The sequence below is a fragment of the Musca autumnalis genome, unplaced genomic scaffold (genome assembly GCF_047663935.1).
Source record: "Musca autumnalis isolate F117 unplaced genomic scaffold, ASM4766393v1 scaffold_4, whole genome shotgun sequence".
Lineage (NCBI taxonomy): Eukaryota > Metazoa > Arthropoda > Insecta > Diptera > Muscidae > Musca > Musca autumnalis.
In genome coordinates, this window is record NW_027411977.1 from 94,866,957 (window position 1) to 94,894,081 (window position 27,125).

The window sequence follows — 27,125 nt, forward strand, 5'->3', positions numbered from 1 at the left end:
GGTGCAGTCGTGTTGAAGCGACCCGGCTTGTTGTGTTCGTGTTGAATCGACTCTAAGTTGATGGCCAACGGCTCGGGCTGATGATGTTCGCCTGATGATCGTCAGCTTGGTGTGATCGTGTTGTGACCCTTGGCTGGTGCCTTTGGATGTGGCAGTCGGGTATGTAATTCTCGTTGGGGCCCTTTGGTTTATTCAGTCTGAAACGAGAAGACGTTCGTATAAAGAGGGAAGCGTACGAGTCGCTCAGCAAACGAGTCGGGGGAGCGAACGAATCGCAGGAAGCTTCGTCTATGTTGGGTACCAGGTCGACTGCGGTCACTGGCACACGTCGTGTATCTTCGGCCTAACTCCAGCAACTTTAAATGGAAGGTGCTTACACCTGGGAAGTGTTTGCGGATTCTGAAACTACAATGTTCACAGATGAGAAAAATAAAATAAAAAAAAAATCGTCGGAGCGCTTTTTAAATAAATCGCGATTCAAGTTGAGATATTTAGGGGTTTATTAGGTTGGAAGCCGCAAGATTGACCTTTATGACAATTTCGTAGCTTTTACCGATATTGATATATAGAATTTCAAATTGGGACAATGCTTTGACTGTATCGCCTCCTTATAAAACAATGTCATGACTGCAATTTTCCAACTTAAAGTTATATATCTCGAAAATGACACAACCTAGGAAAAAAATACGAAAGTCAACCTGTAGAGAATTTTCAAAGCTAAAAGATTCTCTCTAGTCCCGTATAAGACTTGCCGTTTTCAAGCAAATCGAGAAAATCTAACAAAAAGGCTAAAAATGTGACTCATAGAAATATGTACATTAAGGTGGGACATATATAATGAGGCGGGTTGACTACAAAGTTAAACAAGTAAGAACGGCGTTATGTTCGGCCGGACCAAACTTGTTATACCCTCCACCACAAGTTGTATTGAAGTAAAATGGAATAATTAGTTTCCTTTCGTGTATAAAGAAGACGTAATACTAAATTTCAGCAATTTCGGTAAAACAATGTGAGGCACCGTTCTATGGGGGCTATTTCAAAACATCGATCTATACCGAAAAATTTCTGACGGAAAGTTTTTAGACTCAAAGCGGACTAAATACCAAATTACCTATATTTCGTAAGAGAATGCGGCTAAAACTTAAAAAATACCGAAAATCAAGAGGTACGCTTCTATGGGGATATAGGAAGACGTGGACCTATACTGATAATATTCTTCTGGAATATTTTATAACTCTTGGAAGACTAAATAACGAATTTCAGCCATTTCAGTGGGATATTGACGTCACAATCTTCAGTATTACGAAAATCGGGAGGTACCGTTCTAAGGGGGCTATATCGAAACGTGGACTTATACCGACGAATTGTAGTCGGAAATGGGGAAATATGAAAGCGTGGACCTGTACATACAAATTTCTGGCGAGCAGTTTTATATCACATTGAAGACTAAATACCAAATTTCAGTCATTTTGGTGGAATATTGAATCCACAAACTTCAAAATACGGAAAATCGGGAGGTACCTTTCCATGGGGGCTATATGAAGGCGTGGACCTATACCGACAAATTTAACGGCGAAGTTTGAGTACCCCCAACGAGGTCTAAATACCAAATTTCAGCCATTTCGGTGGAATATTGAGGCCACAACGTTCAAAATATCGAAAATCGGGAGGTACCGTTCTATTGGGGCTATATGAAGGCATGGACCGATACCGACAAAATTCTAGGGGAAAGTTTTATACCCCTAAAGAAGACTACGTACCAAATTTCAGCCATTTTGGAAGGATAATGAAGCTAAAACCTTAAAAATACCGAAAATCGGGAGGTACCGTTCTATGGGGGCTATATGAAGGTGTGGACCGATACCGTCAAAATTCTGGGGGAAAGTTTTATACCCCTAAAGAAGACTACGTACCAAATTTCAGCCATTTTGGTAGGATAACGAAGCTAAAACCTTAAAAATACCGAAAATCGGGAGGAACCGTTCCCATATCCCATTTTCAATACCAACCATCCTGCAAGTAATAAAAACTTCTGCACCAAATTTTGACTCTCTATCTTTAAAATTGCGAGCTGTATCTTGATTTCAACAGACAGACGGACGTACGGACAGACGGACATGGTCAAATCGACATAGAATTTTATGCTGATCAATAATATATATACTTTATAGGGTCTCCGACGAATATTTCGATGTGTTACAAACGGAATGACAAATTTAATTATACCCTTCATATGGTGGAGGGTATAATAAAAAGAAATAAATGTAATGGTGACGTTAGAACCATCAACTTGGTCTTCTCGCCGTTTACCGCCAGAGCATCTTTAGCAGATCCCCTTTCGACTTTTGCAGAGGTATCAATTACTTCCTTTACCGATCTACCCATGATGTCAATGTTATCGACATAAGCAAGTAACATATGGCTGTTTGTATATATTGTTCCACTTCTTTTGACCTTCGCATCTCGTATAACCTTTTCCAATAGAATGTTGAATAAATCACACGAGAGGCAATTTTTGGTGCTAAACTCTTCGGAGAGGTTCTTTCCTATTTTAACTGAGGACCGAGTGTCAGTTAATGTCATTATACAAAGCCGAATGAGCTTTGCCAGAGATACCAAATTCAGACATGTCATGGAATACCTTTGAACATAGGTCGAATGCTGCTTTATAATAGAGGAAAAGCTGGTAGGTGTCGATCTGCATCTCTTGGGCCTTCTCCAAGATTTGCCGCAGGGTAAATATCTGGTCAATGGTGAATTTTCCAGGTCTAAAGCCGCACTGGTATGACTAAAGACCATAGGCTTTAGTCGTTCAATATCCAATATCCCTGGCACTATATTGTAGGCAATAGGGAGAAGAATTGTGCCGATATTTAGAGTATACAGTCTTATCTCCTTTCTTGTGGACGGGGCACATGATGCTCAGGTTCCAATCGTCAGGTACTCTTTTCTCCTGCCGGATGCTGCTAACTAGCTGATGAATACACCTTATCAGCTGTTTTGAACAGCTCGGATGGTAGGCCATCGGGTCTTGCAGCCTTATTACTCTTCAGCCAGTTTATTGCTGTTTTTACCTCATCTTCGCCGGGCGGTATACATTCAATACCATCTTCGGGGATTGGAACTGTGGTAAAATGTTATTTCCATATCCCGAGCACACTATCTGTATCAGTTACCAAATTACCTTGCTGGTCTCTACATGATGATGTGGCTGTACCAAAGCAATGAGTTGGATGTTTCACTCTTTGGTAGAACTTTCGGGCTTCATTCTGGCTCCGGTACATCTCGATATTTTCACATTTCTCTATTTTTTCCTGCGGGAAAGACGTTCCTCTTTTCTTATTTTCTCCATATACCTCTCTCGTGCGCCACGTGTTGCTACTGATTGTAGAGTAGCCCTATATGCCGCATTTTTCTTTCTAGCAGCACGACACACCAGTAGTGCGATTCTCTAACTCATTTTTTGAGTTACCGACAATTGTCGGTAAAATTAAAATGCTTATAATTTCGATAATTACCGATGTTTTTCGGTAAGTTCGCGACGAAGAAAAAGCAGTCGTAAAGTTCTACCGATAGCTAGAGTGTTGTCAACATTTATTTGAACTTTTCATTCATAATTTTGCGTTTTAATTTTACCGATTTTTGTCGGTAACTCAAAAAATGTGGTAGAGAATCGCACTACTGGGGCTCAATTCTTGTTCTATGAAAAATTGAAATGTAAACTTTTGTAAAGTAAATAAATGTGAATGAAATGAAATGTATAAGGCAAATATTTTTCATTTCAAGTTTTCAGAGAAAAAGAATCCGGGGCCTGGTCATACCATGGATTCCTTGGTGGAGGTCTCTGGTATCCAAGTATGGATTTTGAGGTTGTTTGCATGAAGTGGGCAAAAATTTGCCATTGTGCGGATATGTTTTCGGGACGAGGAGTGCTTTTATTAAGCAATTGGGCCAGTTGAGAGGAATATGCTGTGGCTATCTATCTACCCATGTCCAACTGCCGCGTTGTATCTGTTCGTGCTTTATTTGCAACGTTTAGACGGGCACGTGCCTTTGCTGCAACAAGGTAGAGGTCCGAATCTGTGTTTGCTCCTCGGAACGATCTATCACAACGTGATCAATTTGATTTCTTGTTCTTTGATCTGGCGACAGCCAGGTGCCCTTATGAATATCCAGATGATTAAATCTGGTACTGCTAACTACCATACTTTTTGTGGATACTGAATTTCCCGACTGTTGGGCCAAAGATATTCTCGTTTCCAATTTTGGCATTAAAATCGCCTAGAATAATTTTAATGTCAGGGGCAGGGCTGCGGTCCTTGTCTTCAGAAGAAGCGAGTCTTTCATTCACTGGCGTGAAGCTGAAGACCAGATGTTTTAACCTCCGACCAACTACAAATCCGCAACCCAACTCATGTTTTGTATCATGGCAGCTATAATACATTGCGTCACCTTTAGATGTTGTTGTGACGCCTTTTCCAATCCATCGTATATCCTGTAAGTAAGTAATGCCGATTTTCACAATTTTTTTGTTGAACTGGAAGACGCCTTTTATATTCAGGAAGGTGTATTGTTTGGACTTATATTTCCTTTAGGCTGCACCTGGAGGAGAAATTTGGCATACTTTTACATCTGTAGATCAACAAGTTGCATTTCTCCAAGACAATATTATGAATCTTTATAATCCAACAGTCCCTTTAAAAGTAAAGAGATCAACCTCAAAAACATAACATTGGTTTAATACCAGAATAAAAACGTTAATAAGTGAAAGAGATATGGTTACTCTATCTGGAAGCGATTCCGAATCCCTGATCTATACGAGGAATTTCGTAATGCAAGAAGAGAGGTCAATAAGTCTATAAATGCTGCAAAACGGGAATATTATTCATCCAAATTCAGTTCCGCTTTAAATTCTAAAAGTAAGTGGAATATCATACACGATCTTGGAATTGGGAAATCTAAATCATCTGCAAAGTATCAAGGAGACTTAGATGAACTTAATAAATCATTTGTAGACATACCCACTATACATACTGATTCTTCTATTTACGAAAATATAATTGAACAAATAGGGTCCAATGATGATGGCTCTGATTTTGAACTCAGATGTTTCTCCCAAGTCGAAGTTCTGAATTGTTTCTCTCATGTGAAATCCAACGCTGTTGGCATTGAACCAAAATTTATTCGATTTTTGCTTCCTCAACTTTTACCCTTTGACACATCTTTTCAATTGTATTTTAATGTCAAGGGTCTATCCAACTGTCTGGAAGCACTCAAAAATTATTCCAATCCCCAAGTCAAATTTAGAATATCGCCCCATTGCTATCCATGCTTTTTATCAAAAGTTTTCAAAAAAAATTTACATCTTCAAATGTCCGAATACCTCTCCTTGTTATCCGATATGCAATACGGGTTTCGCCCACTCAGTTGCATTAGCGCATTGCTTGAAGTTTCAGAATCTATAAGAAGCGACATCGATAATAATAAAGTGAGCTTTCTGTTACTGCTTGGTCACTCCAAAGCTTTTAATTCTGTCAATAATTCTTTTTTATGTATGAAGCTTAGACGTTTTCTCAATTTCTCGAGCAGTGCATCAAACCTAATAATGTCATATCTGCATAAACGGTACCAATCTGTAAACGGATCTGGACTAACATAAACAAAGCTAGCTGCGCACACTATGGGCTACGCACTTTTTTACTCCAATTAATATCCGATTGCTTTTAGCTAAAACTTATTTAGTTCCAGGACTTATTTATGGCTGCGAGCTATTTGCCAACTGTGATACACTAAGTCAACGCAAAATAAACGTTGCATTCAACAATATTACACGTTACGTTTACGGCTTATAGAAATCACAACAACTCAATTTATGGTTGCACCTTTAGCAGATATCTAGGAATAAGGCTACTAATCTTTTTGCACAAAATTATTAATAAGCAAAAACCGAAAAATCTCTTTGACAAACTAACATTTGCCCGGTCAAATAGAGGAAAAATATTAAAAAAAAATTATCTTTAGTTTATTCCACAGTTAAATAATTGCATTTTATATGAGTTTGTCCATTTTATATAACTTTTTCTCTTTTAACAGTTTTTAAAATGTTCTTTACATCAAATTTTGTCACCTTTGGTATTTTAAGTTGGATATTTCATAGCATAAACAATCCTGCACTTTAATTATAAGATGTATTTCTTGTTGTCTAGGTACTCAATAAATAGATATATAAATAAATTTTCACCACAGGTAGCGCTTTCGGTCCAGACTGTCCCGGAAATGTACACATCCCGAGATATAGGCCTCGAAAGTTCCGCAAAAACCCCAACTAGGCCAAGTAGGACTTAAGTAAAACGCAAAATTTACCATTTAAAAGAAATTTTGATCCCACTCCCGAGATTTGCACCTGTCCATAGCTGTGTTAAATCCCCGGCCGAAGGCCTATTCCCGAGATTTGCATCCGTCCATAGGAGAAAATCTCAAATACCCGACCGAAGGCCGACAACTTCGAGAAAAAATACAATTTAAAAGAAATGTTGATCCCATTCCCGAGATTTGCACCTGTCCATAGGAGAAAGTCTTAAATCCCCGGCCGAAGGTCGTATACAATTTAAAATTACAATTTACAATTTAAAATTACATATTTCTCGGGAATTTTAACGACTCGAGTTTAGTAAATATGTTTAACTTAGGCGAAATAAGGGTTTTTGTGGAACTTTGGAGACTTATATCTCGGCACGTATACATTTCCGGGTCAAAAGTTATACACCGTTCGAATCAAGACCGAAAACGCTACTTGTGGTGAAAATGCCAGAAATCCGCCAGATGCACGCTAAAGGAATGGAGTTCCATTGTTTGTGCTTCAAGACGTCTCAATAGTCCAAACGATATAAAATTTCCTATAAATTCTTTGGAAAGAATTTGGCTCTCAGATCCGAGGATTAGTGTGTGATTTTTAGCCGAAAACCCCAGTAAAACCTGTTTGTTTGACAAACAAATTGTCAATGAAAAAGATATCAACATTATCTGCGGAAGGCAGCCAGCTATTCGTTAAAAAAAAGTAAAATCACTATTGAAATATATGTATTCCACTCTGTTTCAATTACGAGAGCATTAGTTAAATAAATAACCCTACTTTTCAATTTGTTTTTTAATCGAGACTTTAAAACTTTCGTAACTGTATCACGTTTTAAAAACATGAAGCAATAAAATTGGTAAATACCAAACTATTTCAAACTTTGTTGATTCACTAGAGCAACTGGTAATGTGGAAGAGGGAGAAGAGAATAGCTGAAATCACTCCTTGCTATGTCAAAAATAGCAAATGACACTCACGCAGTTATACGGAAGTATTCTTTCAAAATTATATGGATCAATTAAAGAAGACAGAATTTGATTTTAGAAAAAAACGTACTAAAAAAAACAACAATTACGCATAAATAATATCACGTTTCAATGCAGTGGAGGAGACAACTGTGCATTGCAATGGTGGTCGGTCACCCAAAAAACCATGCGAGTCGCCCAATGTTTAAACAATGAGCTCTAAACAAATTTTATTGAACACAAATTAAAAAAAAAAGAACAACAACAACCTTTTAAAGAAATCGCCAAGTAATACCATTGCCACCAACAACACTACTGACACCGCCAACACTTCAACGAGTATGGATTTATTTTATGTTCGATTTTGAAGCAAGTGTTAATGTCGATGAGTTTGGAATTGTAATTATTGGCAGGAGTCTTCACTTTCATTGGCAGATTGCTTCAGCAATAACAACAACACTACCACACATAATAAACAATTTGTTTATAATCAACCACCAACTACAATAGGTCGTGGTCGAGGGGAACTTTAACTGCAAACTGTGTGGGGGAGCTATGAGTTTCAGCAGTTGCAGAAGTCTTACCCGATTTACGTGCCTAGAATTTATGTTTGCCCAAAAAAATTTTAACTTGCGTTTGTTTTGACTTACCTTCAAATGTTTAAAAAATTAATATTAAATATCCAAAAAAAAAAAAAAAAACGTTTAAACAACAACTACCTCTGCTAAGAACAACAAAAACAAATGGAAATCTAGTGCAGCCATGAATTTGTCAAATACCATTTTAACTGGTAGCTTCTGCTGTGACCATGTGGGGAAGCAAGAGCAGTAAGTGAATAATTTTTGAGGGTCACTCATAAAAAATTCCTCACTGGTAGCATGTGCCACCGCCACCTCTCATCATCGGCTCTGTTATGCATATGAAATATTCCCTTCGAACGCGATCGTAGCAGAAATTCTTGTGATCAATATAAATAGCCAAACAAATTTGGTAACGGTATGTCAGTTCAATTTTAAACAACCGACAGTGATAACAAACCCTCAATTTTAACCCAAGCCTAACAATGAAATCGTTCACCGTAAGTATTTGCAAGCATTTAAAAGGCTTCCTGCGAACTTGGATTACCTACCTATCTCCTTTATGGATTTGAGACTAAACAATGATCACAACATTTTAGGTTGCCGCTGTTGCCTCTACTTTGGCTCTCTCTGCTAACGCTGGTTTGGCCCCAGTAGCTGCTCCCTTCACCACCTACGCTGCTGCTCCTTATGCTGCCGCTCCCTATGTTGCTGCTCAATATGCTGCTGCTCCTTATGCCGCTGCTCCTTACTTCGCCGCCCCAGCTGCCTACTCAGCTCCTTTGGTAACCAAGACCTTTGCTGCTGCCCCAGCCTTCGCTGCTCCCGCTGCTGTCTACAGCGCTGCCCCAGCCCCCTATGTTGCTGCCCCAGTAGCCAAGACCTTTGCCGCCGCTCCCGTGGTTGCCAAGACCTTTGCTGCCCCAGCTCCCGTTGTAGCTGCTGCCCCAGCTCCCGTTGTTGCTGCCGCTCCCGTTGTTGCCAAGGCTGTAGCTGCTCCATTGGCCGCCCCCGTTGTTGCCAAGGCCGCCGTTGTTGAACCCGAAGTTGTCGATGCTCATCCTCAATACCAATTCGCCTACAATGTCCAAGACACTTTGACCGGTGACTCTAAGACCCAAGAAGAAACCCGTGATGGTGGTGTCGTCCGTGGCTCCTACTCCCTCATCGAACCCGATGGTTCCCGCCGTACCGTCAACTACTATGCCGATGACATCAACGGTTTCAACGCTGTCGTCCAAAAGGATGTGCCCGTTGCTGCCCCCGTTGTTGCCAAGGCTGTAGCTGCTCCTTTGGCCGCCCCCGTTGTTGCCAAGACCTTTGCCGCCCCCATTGTTGCCTAAACGTTGCCATCCCTTGCTTTTGCTTGCTTGACCAATAGTAGTGATAGAAGTGATGCACGTCATGGCACACATCATCAGACTCCACCAGTAGTACCTTTAGGAAATTAACTCAAATTTTTGCCACAAATATTCGTTTTTTTATGTTCTCTTTTTGGTTATCATCTTCAAATGCCATGCAGGGCTGCAGTATCGAGAGTATCAGTCGAGTGCTCGGCATTGGGTGTTCAACCGCCAATTGCCATGGGCCAAAGATTGAGTGCATAGAGACATTGATTGCAGCGGTCGAACGGCTTTTCATTTGTAAATAGAATTCAAGTTGAATCATTGTCGTGTCGTTGTAAAATTACTTTCATCACTTATTATGACCAAGACATTGATAAACATTGTTAAATAAATATTTTAATAAAAAAAAAAACAAAAAAAAAAAATAAATTTTTAATTGGTAACATAGCAATAACATTTTTAACAGTAACATTAAGTTCAGAAGTGGGTGGGGCGCAATCCATTTTGGATGACTTTGATAATGCGTGAATTTCTAAAAGGAGTTGGGTGAAAGGGCATGTATTTGGTTAATAAAGGTCGTAACTGCATAATCGTCAACTTTTAGTGGCCAAATAACTACTAATTACCAAAAATAATGAGTTGGTAAGGACATTTGTAATGAGTTTTTTTTTTTTGCTGGGAACCCTTACGTGGCTATGAAAGAACTTCTATTCCTAACACCAAACGTAGAGTTGACTTTAAAGAGCTTCGGGTTTTGCTCTAATCCAACTGAAGCGACTTTTGTACTGAGGGTGGCTATAAAATAACTTCTATTCTTAAATGAAAACGTAGAATATGTTAGAGATTCAATCGACTTAGTTTGTAATTTTCATTATAATATTATTTTATATCAATCAAGTATGCTTTGACTTTTGTTGTATTGTCAATGTGAAAATATTTTTTTTTCATTCCCAAATAAAATTTCGTGTGTTCAAATCGTTTGTTCTCGAAAGGAATATTTTTCCACATATTGCGCCGCTAACAGGTTATGGGCCCAGCACGCTTCCACTGCGCCACTCTGCTCGTGAAACAAAAGGAAAACCTGCTACAAAGTACGGGTATAGTGCTCAAAATAATGAAGAATTTCAGGAACCAAAAACTTTTAACGACGCTTTACAATCAGAACAGCGTACAGAGTGGATAAAAGCGATGAAAGAAGAAATAACATGTCTAAAGAAACTGAATACGTGGGAGCTCGTGGTACCTCCGCAGAATGCAAATATCGTTAGCTCAAAGTGGACATTCAAAATAAAACGGAATGCTGAAGGAACAGTTCAAAGGTATAAAGCTCGACTGGTAGCTCGTGGATACTCTCAAAAATATGGTCAGGATTACGATGAAGTTTTTGCTCCGGTAGTGAGACAAACGACTTTACGGACCTTGTTGTCCGTAGCAGGAGCAAAGAAAATGTCAGTTGTTCACTTCGATGTAAAATCAGCGTTTTTGAATGGTGAATTGCAAGAAACCATATATATGAAACAGCCTCCAGGATTTGAAGAGAGCGGAAAGAAACTGGTATGTAAACTGAATAAAAGCATATATGGACTCAAACAAGCTGCTCATGTATGGAACAATACGCTCCATAACGTTTTGAGTAATGGAGGTTTCGAACAGTCAACGGCAGACCCATGTCTCTACACAAAATGCACCAACGAGGAAGGGATAACGTATGTGTTAATTTACGTTGATGACATATTGGTTGCTAGCGAAGAGAAGTCAAACGTCGACGAAGTAGAAACATTACTCAGAGGTAACTTTGATATAAGTAACCTTGGAATGGCGAACCACTATTTGGGTTTGGAAATTTTTCAAGACAAATTGTCGAACTTTTGTATTCGTCAGAGAAAGTACATTAAGGACTTGGTCAAAGAATTTGGAATGGAGAATTCGAAAGATTCAAAGTACCCTATAGATCCAGGATATGGAAAGTCTGAATCAGAGCAACTGCTTGATAACACAAAATATCAAAAATTAATTGGATCACTACTATACATAAGTGTCAACTCTAGGCCTGATATAGCCGCTAGTATTTCAATTTTGGCTCAAAAAGTGAGTGCACCAACTCAAGAAGATTGGACGGAATTGAAACGGGTCCTCAAGTACCTAAAGGGAACCAGTGAGTATTTCTTGCGACTAAACTGTGTTAATGCCGAGCAATATATATTAAAAGGCTACGCCGACGCAAATTGGGCCGAAGACAGGGTTGAAAGGAAATCAAACTCTGGTTACATATTTCAAATTAACGGCGGTACTATCAGTTGGTCATGTAGAAAACAAACATGTGTATCTCTTTCGTCTACAGAAGCTGAATTTGTTGCCCTTTCCGAAGCATGCAAAGAAGCCATATGGATTAGACGATTATTATGCGATATGCGAATCAGTCAAGAATTACCAACAACAATATTTGAAGACAATCAAAGTTGCTTACGGCTCATTAAGGAAGAAAAACTTAGCAATAGGACAAAACACATTGACACCAAAGTTCATTTTGTGAAGGATCACATTGAAAAACAAAATATAATATGCAAGTATTGCCCTAGTGAGTTAATGGTAGCAGACATGCTAACGAAACCGCTCCCTGTATCAACATTTGTAAAATTCAGAAAATCTGTTGGTGTGGAAATCGATTGAGGAAGGGTGTTAGAGATTCAATCGACTTAGTTTGTAATTTTCATTATAATATTATTTTATATCAATCAAGTATGCTTTGACTTTTGTTGTATTGTCAATGTGAAAATATTTTTTTTTCATTCCCAAATAAAATTTCGTGTGTTCAAATCGTTTGTTCTCGAAAGGAATATTTTTCCACATATTGCGCCGCTAACAGAATAGACTTTGAAGAGCTTTTTGTTTTGTTGTAATCCAATTGACGCCACTTTAGTAAAAAGTCTAAACCAGAACAGAGGCTCTACTGTTCTACTCTACCCCATCTGAAGCCAAATTTAGTTACTGAAGTTCGTAACTATCGTAACTACTTAATCGATGACTTTTAGTGGGCAAATATCTACTTATTATCAAAAATAATGAGTTGGTAAAGACATTTGTAATGAGTTTTTTTTTGGGAACCCTTACGTTGCTATGAAAGAACTTATATTATTAACACCAACCGTAGAGTTGACTTTAAAGCGCTGCGGATTTGCTCTACTCCAACTGAAGTCACTTTTGTAGTAATTTTTCGGCCTTCTAAAGTTATCTTAAAGCCAAAACCAGATTATACTTTCAAGCATCTCTACTGTTATACTCTACTCCATCTGAAGCCAAATTTGGTTGCTGAAGCTCGTAGCTACTTAATCGTCGATTTTAGTGACCGAATAACTACTTGTTACGTAAAATAAAGGGTTGGTAAGGACATTTGTAATGAGTTGTTTTCGTGCTTGGACCCTTATTTGGCTATAAAACAACTTTTATTCTTAAAACCAAAAGTAGAATAGACTTTGAAGCGCTTCTTGTTTTGTTCTAATCTAATTGACGTCACTTCAGTAATTATTTTTCGACTACTGTACTCCATCTGAAGCCAAATTTGTTAACTAAAGGTCATAAGTTCTTAATCGTCAACTTCTAGTGGGCAAATAACTACTCATTACCTAAAATAATGGGCTGGTAAGGGCATTTGTAATGAGTTTTTTTTTTTGCTGTAAACCCTTACGTGGCCATGAAACAGTTTTTATTTTAAAGCCAAACGTAGAGTAAACTTTGAAGCGCTTCGGTTTTTGCTCTAATCCAATTGACGCCACAAGACTAATTATTTATCGACTATTTCCAAGGTATGTGAAAGCCAAAACCGGAGTAGACTTTCAAACGCCTCTGCTGTTCTACTGTACTCCATCTGAAGCCAAATTTGGTTGCTGAAGGTTATAACTTCTTAATCGTCGACTTTTAGTGGGCAAATAACTACTTATTACCTAAAATAATGGGTTGGTAAGTCCATTTGTAATGAATTATATTTTTTTTCTGGGAACCCTTACATGGATATAAAAGAACAGTTACACCTAAAGTCAAACATAGAGTTGACTTTGAAGCACATCGGGGTTTGCTCTAATCCAACTGACGTCACTTTAGTAATTATTTTCCCTGTTTTTTCAAGGTATCTTAAAGCCAAACACGGTGCTCTTGAACTTTAAATGAAAGAAGCTTACACCAGGGAAGTTTTTGCGGATTCTGAAACTACAATATTCATAGATGAGAAAAATAAAAGGATCGCGGGAGCGCTTTTTACATAAATCGCAATCAGAGTTCACCTTTTTAGGGTGTTTTTAAGTTTTCACGTTTTTGCTTGGAAACCGCAAGTCCTATCGATATGGGACTAGAGAAAATATTTTAGCTGTGAAAATTCTCTACAAGATTGACCTTTATGATATTTTCGTATGTTTTACCATTTTTGAGATATAGAGTTTCAAAATTGGACAATGCACTGAATGTATCGCATCCATATAAAACAATGTCCATGTACAGTGCGCCTTAACTTACTTTAAATAAAAACCGCTTACACCTTTGACGCTTTTGCGGATTCTGAAACAGCAATGTTCATAGATGAGAAAAATCAAAAAAACAAAACAAAAATCGTCGGACCACTTTTTAAATAAAACGCGATCAAAGTTTTTAGGTTTTTTTAGGTTTTCAGGATTTTTCTTGGAAACCGCAAGTTCTATCGAAATGGTGCTAACGAAAATGTTGTAGCTGTGAAAATTCTCAAGAGGATTGACCATTATGATTTGTCCCTATGTTTTACAATTTTTCAGATATATAAGTTTAGGTCACATTTTTCGGTTTTTTATCTCTAAGTCTTATCGAAATGAGAAAATCTCATAGCTGTGAAAATTCTTTAAAAAAATAAATTGGCTTTCGTTATTTTTTTCTAAGTTGTACCATTTTTGAAATATATAAGTTTAAGCTGGGAAATTGCAGTCTTGACATTGTCTTATGAGGAGATGATACAGTCAGTAAATTGTCCCAATTTGAACGTCTATATCTCAAAATGGTGAAACCTACCAGGGACGTAGCCAGGATTTCATTTCGGGGGGGGCCACCTGACCAAAATTTTGGAAGTTCATGTTAGCGAAAATGTCTTATTTAGCAAAGATGTAAACCTTATTTCAGACTTATTCTACTGATGAAATAATTTGCATTACTATTTTTTAATTCAAATAGCGTAAGACTTCTTGGCCATTTTTATCTTGTTTTTAGAACTTTTTTGACAATATGTCACAGTTAATATATAGTCAAAACAATGAATTTATTAATAATCCCATATATTTTTGGGCGTATCATTTATCAAATAATTCACATCTACAGTGAATGTTATGAAATTCAGTGATATCACTTCGGTAAGACCAAAAGAAATCGAATACAATGGAAAACCTTAGAAATATCATAACATTTAATTTTCAAATATCTTAACATTATAATTTCCAAAAATAAGCAAAAATCCGATGTCTACTTATCACAAAGAATTTCTGAAGGCCGAGAACTAATGCTGAGCAATAGTTAGGCTATCCATCAAGAAATTCTAGCACCTAATCGCGGTTATGTAAATGACAAATTCTGTCGCCAAATCGTGCATCTGTCAATAGACTAATTTTGGCGTCCAATCGTCGGACTTCTCTTATAGAAATTCTGGATCTTCTCATAAACTTATCAGGAACAAGGGAAACTCTGGAATCCAGTCTTAACTTCTTTTAAAATGAAATTATGTCGCCCAATCCAAGGTCTATACATTCTTTTAGCAAAAATCCATAAACACAATTTTTCCCAATCTTCATTTTTTATACTCTGTGTGTTTGGAAGAAATCTGTTTCAGAAAACTTGGAGTCGACTTAGCTATATCCGTTCGTCTGGGTAGCCGCCTGAAGAGCACGATAATTCTCCAACAGATCAACCGATTCGGTCCAACATTTGGCCTTAGTGATATTTTGATGAACTTCGAAGATCGATCTACTCATTCGTCAAACTTGCAGTTTAAGACCTCTCTGGATAAGCTGTGTAAGCTTAAGACCTCAATGGTCATGGCTTCACTTCATTTATGCTAATAATTAAGTTATAAGTAAAAAAAAATATGAAATAAATAAATCAATAAATATTTTTATTTATCTCTCTCTCTCTCTCTGGAAACGCATTGCTTTTTTGCAACAAGTGTTCTCGGGGCTCCTATTACTACCGTACATATTTTTCAGAGGCAAGTCTATATTTCCAGAGAAAATGGCCTGAAAGCTGTAAAGAACCCCTAAGGCAATCATGTAGTGGCTAGTGCGCACGACAACTTTCGAACCGGATACTGCGTTAGTCCAAACTTTGTTTATCGCAATATTTCAGCGAGCCTTATATATACAAAATTCGAAGATGGTGCTTTTCGGTACACTTCTTCTGGTATCTTCCCCCCAATTTTCAAGAATTTTAGCTAAAGTGGTATTCGCGAGTTTTCTTGAACGGAGCAACAGATTTGGTCCAAACTTTGGATTTAGTAATATTTTTTCCAAACTTAGTTTTTGCTCGAAAATGGGCCATACTGGGGTACTTCCCTCACAAATCTTCGAAATAGTTGTTTAAGTGCAGTATAAGGTGTTTAGAGCGGTATTATGTTTTTCGTGGGCAAGTCCATATTTCCTGACATAAGAGTCAAAAGGTGAAAATTATACTGTGGCGAACTGAAAAGACTGGTGGGCGCAATATCTTTTGAAAGGAATGACTCCCAAAATAAGATCTACGCCCAAAATGAACTATGTTGGTCCGGTCCATTTCTCCATACCTCCTCTGCAACACTTGTGATCAATGATACAAATCCATATTTTGTTTGCAAGTTCATACGTCCGAAAATGGCTGCAAATTTCATAGTTTTTGGGTTTAAAGATTTTGGCTGTGTAGCCGCTATTCGATCTGTCTATAGATGAAAGTTTCAATTCACACAGGCTCAGGGTATATTCATGTCCGCAAAGTCGAGTGGTACTTGTTGAGATTTTGTCGAAAAATAACCTGTTTACGATAAGTTTTTAGATTTCGTTTGTCGTCACAAGGTCCTTTACCGAAGGAGGAAAAATTAACATTTCTAGAAATGTGCATCCATTGAAATTACTTTTAAAGTACAATTGCTGTGGGTTTCTATGACGTTTTCTTCTTGTTTTATTTAAAGAGTAATCGACAGAAAAATCTCTGAAGATGAAATTCATTGTAATTTTGAAATATTGAAAATAATATAATATATGGTCTGTTCCAGAACTGCAAGAATCTACTATTTTTTACTATTTTCTTCGATAACATAATGGAAAAAATGTTATCGTAGTAAAAACTAGTAGCTTCTTGCAGGTTCTGGAACAGAGCAATAATAAATCAATATATATATAAAGTAGAAAAATGTTTGTTTGAAGTTTATGGACTCAAAAACCGCTGAACCGATCTTCCTGAAATTTTCAGAGTATATCACTACATGGCCTGAAGGTAACATAGGCTAATATCATATGGGAACTAAAATCATTTCGGCCCCCCCCTGGCTACATCGGTGAAACCTACGAAAATATCATAAAGGACAATTATGTAGAGAATTTTCACTGCTACAACATTTTCTTTAGCTCCACTTTGTTAGGACTAGCGGTTTCCCAGCAAAATTGTATAAACCTAAAATCCCTAAAAACGTGAACTTTGACCGCTATTTATTTGAAAAGCGATCCGGCGATTTTTTTAATTTTTCTCATCTATGAACATTGTAGTTTCAGAATCAGCAAAAACATTCCAGGTGTAACTCCTTTCATTTAAAATTGGTTGAAGAACTCCGTACAAAACCAGAGTAGACTTTCAAGCGCCTCTACTGTTCAACTCTACTCCATCTGAATCAATCGTAATGGATACATAAACAAGCCTTTTGAGAGCTTAAAGGTATTTTTATTTATTTATTTATTTATTTATTTATTTATTTATTTATTTATTTATTTATTTATTTATTTATTTATTTATTTATTTATTTATTTATTTATTTATTTATTTATTTATTTATTTATTTATTTATTTATTTATTTATTTATTTATTTATTTATTTATTTATTTAATTATTCTTTTATTTATTTATTCTTTTTATTTATTTATTTATTTATTCAATTTATTTTATTTATTTATTTATTTATTTATTTATTTATTTATTTATTTATTTATTTATTTATTTATTTATTTATTTATTTATTTATTTATTTATTTATTTATTTATTTATTTATTTATTTATTTATTTATTTATTTATTTGTTTATTTATTTATTTATTTATTTGTTTATTTATTTATTTATTTATTTACTTATTTATTTATTTGGTATTTCAATCATTGCACAATGCTGGCCACTTTAGTAGATTATGTTTCCCTTTTTCCGAGATGATTGTTACCTTTGGTAAAGTTTGAAGCATAAATGTTTTGTGTATATGCTGAAATTTCCTATAATCGTTTCCGTTTCACACCATCGCCTGTCCCTTTTCCTAAAACGTCATTTAAGACAGAACTGTTCGAACGGGTTATTACCTGTTTTAATCCTATTCAATGAATACCAGTGCCCAATGAGCCTCAAATGTGTAATATTAAAATAAGACTCTTTGACGCTTAAAACAACAATTATTGAGAACAACAAATACAAATGGAAATCTAGTGCAACCATGAAATTGCCAAATAACATTAAAACTGGTAGCTTCGGCTGTGACCATGGGTGGGGTGGGAGGTAGAGAAAGTACAGCCATTGAATAATTTTAGAAGGTCACTCATAAAAAATTCGTCATTGGTAGTACGTGTTGCCTCTCATCATCGTCTGTTATGCATATGAATTTTTTCCCTTCGAATACGACCGCAATTGAACTTCTTGTCATCAATATAAATAGCCAAACTAATTTGGTAACGGTATGTCAGTTCAATTTTAAACAACCGACAGTGATAACAAACCCTCAATTTTAACCCAAGCCTAACAATGAAATCGTTCACCGTAAGTATTTGCAAGGCTTCCTGCGAACTTGGAATACCTACCTCCTTTATGGATTTGAGACTAAACATTGATCACAACATTTTAGGTTGCCGCTGTTGCCTCTACTTTGGCTCTCTCTGCTAACGCTGGTTTGGCCCCAGTAGCTGCTCCCTTCACCACCTACGCTGCTGCTCCTTATGCTGCCGCTCCCTATGTTGCTGCTCAATATGCTGCTGCTCCCTATGCCGCTGCTCCTTACTTCGCCGCCCCAGCTGCCTACTCAGCTCCTTTGGTAACCAAGACCTTTGCTGCTGCCCCAGCCTTCGCTGCTCCCGCTGCTGTCTACAGCGCTGCCCCAGCTCCCTATGTTGCTGCCCCAGTAGCCAAGACCTTTGCCGCCGCTCCCGTGGTTGCCAAGACCTTCGCTGCCCCAGCTCCCGTTGTAGCCGCCGCTCCCGTGGTTGCCAAGACCTTTGCTGCCCCAGCTCCAGTTGTAGCTGCTGCCCCAGCTCCCGTTGTTGCTGCCGCCCCCGTTGTTGCCAAGGCCGCCGTTGTTGAGCCCGAAGTTGTTGATGCTCACCCTCAATACCAATTCGCTTACAATGTCCAAGACACATTGACCGGTGACTCCAAGACCCAAGAAGAAACCCGTGATGGTGATGTTGTCCGTGGCTCCTACTCCCTCATTGAACCCGATGGTTCCCGCCGTACCGTCAACTACTATGCCGATGACATCAACGGTTTCAACGCTGTTGTGCAAAAGGATGTGCCCGTTGCTGCCCCCGTTGTTGCCAAGGCTGTAGCTGCTCCTGTGGCCGCCCCCGTTGTTGCCAAGACCTTTGCCGCCCCCATTGTTGCCTAAACGTTGCCACCACTTGCTTGCTTGACCAATAGTAGTGATAGTAGTGATGCACGCCATGGCACACATCATCAAACTCCGCCTCTACCTTTAGGAAATTAGCACAAATTTTGCCACAATTATTTGTTTTTGTTTTGAATTTATGTTCTCTTTTTGGTTATCATCATCAAATGCCATACAGGGCTGCAGTATCAGAATATCAGTTGAGTCCTCGCCAATGATTGGATGCATAGAGACATTGATTGCAGCGGTCGAACGGCTTTTCATTTGTAAATAGAATTCAAGTTGAATCATTGTCGTGTCGTTGTAAAATTACTTTCATCACTTATTCTGACCAAGGCATTGATAAACATTGTTAAATAAATATTTTTGTTAAAAAAAATAATACATTTTATTTCGTTACTTAACAACAACATCAAATTTTTTAAGAGGTCGATATTCTCATAGAACTTCGACGTTGGGTAAAGTTCAATAAAACTTGGGTAAATAAGTCAATACCACATTAAATTAATTATTGAGGAGCTTCCTCTCGAAGACGAGTAGGGCGTTATAAAAGGACCACTTCCTATAGAATCCTAGATTGAAAATGTTCATTCGAAAATTTAAAGTCCTCTTCTCCAATACCTGATGGTCTTTTTACCAAATAGCACAAAGTCTGTCTAAATCAAAGGTCAGTAGGATTTTTTTTATAAAATATTATAATCTATACTTACTGACTGATAATCAACGCACAGGCTAAACGGCTGGAGCTAGAATCTTGGGGGTAACTCTTGGTCCGAAGGTGCCTGATAAGGTTGGGTTTTGGGAAATTCAAACTAGAAAGGTACGAAAATCACTAAAAGATACTCATTATATGTATTACCATTTGTATTTGGCGAACCGGTAGATATAGAGTTCTGAAATTTAAAATGATGATCACTGATAGAATGTGTGATAAATGTACTGGATATTGGAAATATAAGTGTACGAAAAGTACTAAAATGTACTAAATTTTGTACCAATTCGTATTTAGTGAACCGAGAAAGCTTAATGGTTTAAATTTGGAGTGAAAATAAAGGTTAAAAAGTACGGTGCCAACGTGGTGCAATGGTATGCACGCCCGCCTTGCACGCTGAAGTTCGTGGGTTCGATTCCCCGGCCAGACAACACCAACCTTTTTTAAGCGGTGGCAAAATACCCCTCAGTAATGTTGGCGGCATTTCCTGAGTATTTCAGCCATGTAAAACTTCTCTACAAAGTGGTGTCTTATGACACGCCGCACAGTGTTGCCGCGTGGACAAAAATCAAAAAATGTGATGTTAACTTTTACATATGTTTATGTTTTTTTCTTACAGTAAACACATCCGATACAAGGTATCTGAAAGAATTTTGTCGATATGTGCATCCATAATGAAGTTATAGCTCTTTAAATATGAAAAATATTTCCTAGGTAATCTAAGGCGATAATCATATGAAAATAAGGCGACATTTAAAATAACATTTTCTGAAAAATTTGTTGATAATACTAAAAGTTTTGGATGGGGATTTGATGAGTGGGCTATCTGCTTAACTGCACATGGGCAATGTACCGTTATCAAGAAATCAAAATTTAAATTTGATAAAAAAAATCAAAATTCTTAATATTTAGTAGAGCAGATCTTTTGATTGCCACCTATTGCCACCTTGGCTCCTGTTTTCCGTTAATTGGACATATCATCCAAATCAAAATGTGTAAAAACATTCTGCCCATCCTTGCAACCTTCTGAGATATATCGGTTCAGATTTTATATAGAACCCATTTATATCTTTTCCCAATTTTGCTACAACTCGTTCAATTTTGATCGAATAGCCTTCAAATTTAGTTAGTGTTATTTTCTTAGGCTCCTGAGTAGTTTCACCGATTTTAGCAAAAATCGGTTCAGATTTGGATATAGCCCCCATATATATCTTTCCCCGATTATGCTATAACTCCGTCAATTTTGATCGAATAGCCTTCAAATTTAATATGTAATATTTTCTTAAGCCCCTGAGCAGCTCTACCGATTTTCATAGAAATCGGTTCAGATTTGGATATAGCCCCCATATATATCTTTCCCCGATTTTGCTATAACTCCGTCAATTTTGATCGAATAGCCTTCAAATTTAATATGTAATATTTTCTTAGGTCCTTGAATAAGTTCACCGATTTTCGTAAAAAGCGCTTCAGATTTGGCTATTCGATCAAAATTTACCGAGTTATAGCAAAATCGGGGAAAGATATATACGGGGGCTATATTCATTCCTATGCCCTTACAAGTACTTGTGCAAAAATTCATCAACCTAGGTCAACTCCTTCTATTTTTGTCCACTTTTGTATGGAAGCGGCAACACTGTGCGCCGTTCGGACTCGGCGATAAACAGTAGGTCCCATATCATTGAGCTAATATGAATCGGGGTGCACTCATTGATATGAGAGAAGTCTCCCTTGTCCCGTCAGGGATGTTTGTGGAACAATCACACATATATTATTACACATATGTACGAAAAGTACTAAATTTGGTACAATTTGGAAAAGTACTAAAGGTACTAAATATGGTACAATTTGTATTCGGGTGAACGGATAGAGCTGAAATCCTGAAATTTGGAATTAAGACTGCTGTTGGAGTGTACGACTGAGGTAGTTTTGGAAATTCGTCATAATAGAATTAAATTTGTACAATTTAGATTTGGGCAAACGGATAGAGCTGGGATCCTGAAATTTAGAATTAAGGTTACTGTTGGAGTTTAGAATGGAAGTAGTTTGGAAAATTCGTACTTACGGTACAATTTGGAATAGGGTGAACGGATACAGCTGGACTCCTGAATGTTGAAATTGAAGTTTCAGCAAGATTGAGATGGTCTTGGATATTTGTACTTATAGGTACAAAAAGTACTTAATTTGATACACAATTTGGATTGGGCGAACGGATAGAGCTGGAATCCTGAAATTTGGAATAAAGATTGCTATTGATGTGAATAACACTATGCAACACTGAAAATGCAAACAACTTCTAGTATGCATTTTTTAAAGTACATATTTAGACTACAAAACCCCTGTCAGATCCACATCGGATTTTATTGCCTCATCTAACCGGGCTAAATCTACACTTTTTAGAATTTATCAGGCCTTTATCTCAGAATCGAATAGGAATTTGGCCTTGCTGTCTTTAGCAATATTGTAGCGCTAAATTAGTAGAACTTATCAAATATAGAAAATTGTACATAATTGCTGAAATTCTGGTCCGGTAAAGTTCATAACAATTCTTCAGAACATTCTGAAACTCTAAAATGTTTACTTCATATTGTTTCAGCGGTATTTTGCATCGTATCTTTTACAACACGTATTTCAAACACAGTTTACACCAACAGTTTATTCTTGCATTTTGGATTTCACTACTTTATTGACATTTTTATTAAATCGTCGTTGAAAAATGTACTGAAAACAATGGGATGGAGGCATTTTTCAACAATGACATGTTCTGAAGAGTTGTGTATTACATTTCAGGGAATATTTTTCCCAAAGAAAATATTCAGAAAAAATTAACGGTTTTGGAGATACGGTGCGAAATGTATAAAAATTGTGACATATTTGCATATATTTTGAAATTTGAGGCAATAAATGTAGTTTTTTGAGTTCATTATTTCTCTAAATATTTTATTCTTGTCCTTATCTATTAATTTACTTCAGAGGTCAGAATATGATTCGCATTGATTTCAGAGATATAGCCCCGAATTACTTAAAAACTCAATATTTAACCATGTTTAGATGGGGCCATAAAATCCGAGATGGATATGACACAACAAAACCCAACTAGGGTTTCTTGTCGTTTGGGTCTGTACTTTCAAAAAATCCTCAGTTCGAATTGTTTGCACAAGATTGCCTTAAAAATGTTGCACAGTGTAATTGAGGTAGTATTGGAAATTCGAACTTATGGGTACAAAGAGTACATACTTGGTGTACTTGGTCGACGGCTAGAGCTGGAATCCCGAAATTTGGAATTGAGATTAGAGTGTAGGATTGAGATAGGAAGGTAGTTTTGGAAATGCGTACTTATACGTTCCACAAGTGTAAAGTGAACTTAAACTTTGTGCCTTTTGGTATTTGTTAAAAAGTAGAACTAAAATTCTGAATTTTAATACCAGGATCACTGTTGGTGTGTAGAATATGGATGAGAAATAGGAATAGAGGGGGAATTTGGAAATTTGGTATTAATTTCGGTGTTTATAGATAGGGTTAAGATAAGGGCCTCGGAGTCGGAGTCTACGAGTCGGAGTCGGAGTCTACGAGTCGGAGTCGAGCAATTTTGCTGGAGTCGGAGTTGGAGTCTGAGTCGAAAAAATAACTATACTCCTCCGACTCCGGGCAATTTTTTCTACATTATAGAAATATAACACTAAATTCGGCACACCAATTTTTTTTTTTCAAAAAACATTATTTATTTGAAAATTTTCTCAATATTACTCCGAAATGGCTAGAATTTGGTATTTAGTTTTCGTTGGGGGTATGAAACTTCCCTCCACAAATTTGTCGGTACAGGTCCACGCCTTCATATAGCCCCCATAGAACGGTACCTCCCAATTTTCGGTATTTTGAAGGTTATGGCCCCAATAATCCATTGAAATGGCTGAAATTTGGTATTTCAACTTCAACTTTCCCCTCTAAATTTGTCGGTATAGGTCCACGCCTTCATATAGCCCCCTTAGAACGGTACCTCCCGATTTGGCTGAAATTTGGTACTTTGCCTTCGTTGGGAATATATAATTTTCCCCCAGAATTTTGTTGGTATGGGTCCACGTCTTCACATAGCCCCAAAGAACGGTATTACCCGATTTCCGGTATTTTGAAGGTTTTGGCCTCAATATTTTTGGTATTTAGTCCTCATTTGAGTTATAAAACTTTCCATATGAAATTTGTCGGTATAGGTCCACGCCTTCATATAGCCCCCATACGACGGTACCTTCCGTTTTTTTTTTTTTTTTTAGGTTGTGGCCACAACAACAAACAGAAATGGCTGAGATTTGGTATTTACTCTAAGTTGGAAGTAAAACTCTTTCCGACTGAATTTCGTCGTTATAGGTCAACGTTTCGATATAGCTCCCATAGAACGGTACCGCCCGATTTTCATAATTGTGTAGGATGTGACGTTAATATCCCACCGAAATGACTGAAATTTGTTATTTAGTCTTTCATGGGGTTATAAAATGCTCCAGAAAAGAATTATCAGTATAGGACCACGTCTTCCTATATCCCCCATAGAAGCGTACCTTCTGATTTACGGAATTTTTTAGGTTTTAACCACATTATCCTAATGAAATATCGGAAATTTGGTATTTAGTCTTCTTTGAGTCAAAAAACTTTACGCCAGAAATTTGTCGGTATAGATCAGTAGGCCTATTCTGTAACTTTTAACAATTATCGATATTGTTTAAATTTCTTTTGTTTTTGTAACAACAATAAAACAAACAAATGAAATTATTGTAAAATAAACAATGAGTAAAGTTGTTAAAAAGTTACAGAATAGGTATACAGCCCCCCTATTCAGTAACTTTTTAACAACTTTACTCATTGTTTATTTTACAACAATTTCATTTTTTTGTTTTGTATTTGTTACAAAAGCAAAAGAAATTTTAACAACTTTTAAATCGATAAAAGTTACATAATAGGCCTGCAGGCGATGGCCACCAACAATAACTTTCCTATGCCCGCGGGCATACGAAACACACGTACACTATAAACACATTCGTTAGGTTGATGCATTGTTTCCCAGTTGGAAATTGAATCTGTGATGGCCATTTCATCAACGACAAAATGTCAAAATTGTCTTTAAGCAAGACAGTGTCTCCGAATTTGTCATTCATCCATGTGCGATGTGTGACATTCAGATGTTGCAATGTGCCTTTGTACAAGTCAATGTTCATTCTATCGTCAATGAAGACAACTTCGCTTACCTTGCCGCTCTATTTGTCGTGCACGAGTTTTGCGACATTTGTGTGAAAATGTCGTCGATGATCGCAAAGGGCTGTCGTCGAGCCGTCTTCAATGGATTGGGGACCACTTAAAAGACACATAGCAGACAACTTCCAACTGGGATAAGTTTCCACTCACACTAGCGCAAGTTATAATCGTTAAATGTATGTTTTTGACCATCCCTGGTATAGTTGAACATATTTAGCATTCAAGAATATGTTAGAGGAAACAAACTGATTAGGCTATCTGTGCCCAATTATAGCAAAAAGTTAAACATTTGTCCACATTTTATTCATTTTTAATGGTATAGGAATTTACCCTAGGAGTCGACTCGAAATCGGTCCAAAAATACCTCGACTCCGAAACTCTGGTTAAGACATATACGTGGTTGTGGAAATAGTTACTATAAGTGTACGAAAAGTACTAAATGGTACTCAATTTATATTTGTTGTCAGAAAAGCTGGCAAAGCCAACTGATATTTTTTATGAAATATCCTTACCTCCCATGATAAAGGCTCTGAACAAATGTCCGATTGTATACTTAACTCAATGATATGTGGGTGAGTGCAACAACACCACGTGTAAGAAAAGCTTTCAATTGCCTTTTCGAAGAAACATCCTCATATTCTGAGTAAATTTATAAAATATATAACATATTTTTGTTTTTTTCCTTCTTTCAGGACCCCTATGGAGGAGTATTGGACTCTATCGAATCATGAAAATGTGGCTCGGATGCGATTAAAATTGGAACCTCAATTATATCCAAATACGCATGAGAATGCCTCAAAACTGCGTGACAATGCCACAAATCATTACGATGCCAAGTAAGTGTATTAAATATTTGTATGTATACGTACTGCTCTGCTATTATAACGATTAACATACATATCTACCAGAACTAAATTGATTTGAATGTTAATAACTTCTAAAGGAGATGTAGTAAAAGGGTTTTTAGTGTGAATAATTGTCTTTAATGTGGTATATACATATTTCGCGCCGTTCATTGCACTATAGAATAAAGAATAGAATAAAGACTTGAAATAAAATAGAATAAATACTTAAAACTAGGTGGTCGGAGGTACCGTCGTAACATAAGGCACAAAGTCTTGAAACCAGAGCTCCGAATACTCGCTCGAATTCCACTCGCGAGTGAAACTCTTCTCGAATTAGAGCAAAGTGAGGGGGGTAACTTGCCCCCTCCCCACCACTAAACAAAAACTTATCCCACCCCCTAATAAACTTGCCCAACACCCAATATAACAATTGCACCCAAAAAAAATTACCACCTCACCCCCAAAATTTCACTCGCGAGTAAATCGGAGTTCTGCACGAAACTAGAACCAGTTACTGCTATACAGAACATAACAAAAATATCTGTCTTTCGATCATCATCATTACAGAGAAATGCCTGAATTTGATTCGACAATTAAAAATGTTGTCGTTCGTGATTTTCTGTCGAACGATGAAAATTCTCAATTAGAAGAGGATTTACGTCTAACAATTGAACAACAATCCCAGCAGGACAATACCACAGAAAAATTGGTTATATCTCAAGAATGTGAATTGATAACGCTGATGACAAAGGTTAAAGGACGTATCGAAGTTAATCAGACAATGTTTACATTTATCGATTTGAGTCCACCAGCTGAAGATGGTTCTAAACATGATTTCCGGTAAGTTTGTGATTGCAAATCAACTGTGATTACTTTTTGCTATACTAATATTTTTTATTTACTTTTGCAGATTTTCCATTAACAAAATAAGAGAAGTACACTTGAGAAAATATAATTTAAGAAGAAGTGCTTTGGAAATCTTTTTAGTGGATCAGACAAGTTATTTTTTGAATTTTACCACAAAGGTAAGTTTTGATTTGAAAATTGTATGCTTCTTCTTTGATATCATTATTTGTTTATCTCTTTCCAGACTCGCAATAAAATATTTTCTAAAATTTTAAGTCTACAACCACCTAATATTCTCTACGGTTCTGGTCGTTCACCGGCTGAATTACTAAAACAATCTGGTTTAACCCAGCGTTGGGTCAATCGTGAAATATCGAATTTTGAATATCTTATGTATTTGAATACAATAGCAGGTAATT

At 37.0% G+C, this 27,125-nt stretch overlaps 3 protein-coding genes across 4 annotated transcripts in view; all 3 read left to right on the forward strand.

Moving 5' to 3' along the window:
• Positions 1-27,125, forward strand: part of LOC141404051 (neurobeachin-like protein 1) — a 285,955-nt gene that overhangs the window by 209,784 nt on the left and 49,046 nt on the right. For both annotated transcript variants that reach the window (XM_073987297.1, XM_073987298.1), the window contains 4 exons: positions 25,708-25,851; positions 26,428-26,700; positions 26,771-26,885; positions 26,951-27,119. In XM_073987297.1, the coding sequence (XP_073843398.1) occupies positions 25,708-25,851; positions 26,428-26,700; positions 26,771-26,885; positions 26,951-27,119 (701 nt within the window). The remainder of the gene's footprint in view (positions 1-25,707; positions 25,852-26,427; positions 26,701-26,770; positions 26,886-26,950; positions 27,120-27,125) is intronic.
• On the forward strand, positions 8,318-9,672 carry LOC141404311 (uncharacterized). The gene is made up of 2 exons (XM_073987820.1): positions 8,318-8,397; positions 8,497-9,672. The coding sequence occupies exons 1-2, from the start codon at positions 8,383-8,385 to the stop codon at positions 9,238-9,240; spliced, it is 759 nt and encodes a 252-aa protein (XP_073843921.1). The 5' UTR covers positions 8,318-8,382; the 3' UTR covers positions 9,241-9,672.
• LOC141404310 (uncharacterized) lies at positions 18,156-19,065 on the forward strand. The gene is made up of 2 exons (XM_073987819.1): positions 18,156-18,224; positions 18,310-19,065. Exons 1-2 carry the CDS (start codon positions 18,210-18,212, stop codon positions 19,063-19,065), a joined length of 771 nt encoding a protein of 256 aa, XP_073843920.1. The 5' UTR covers positions 18,156-18,209.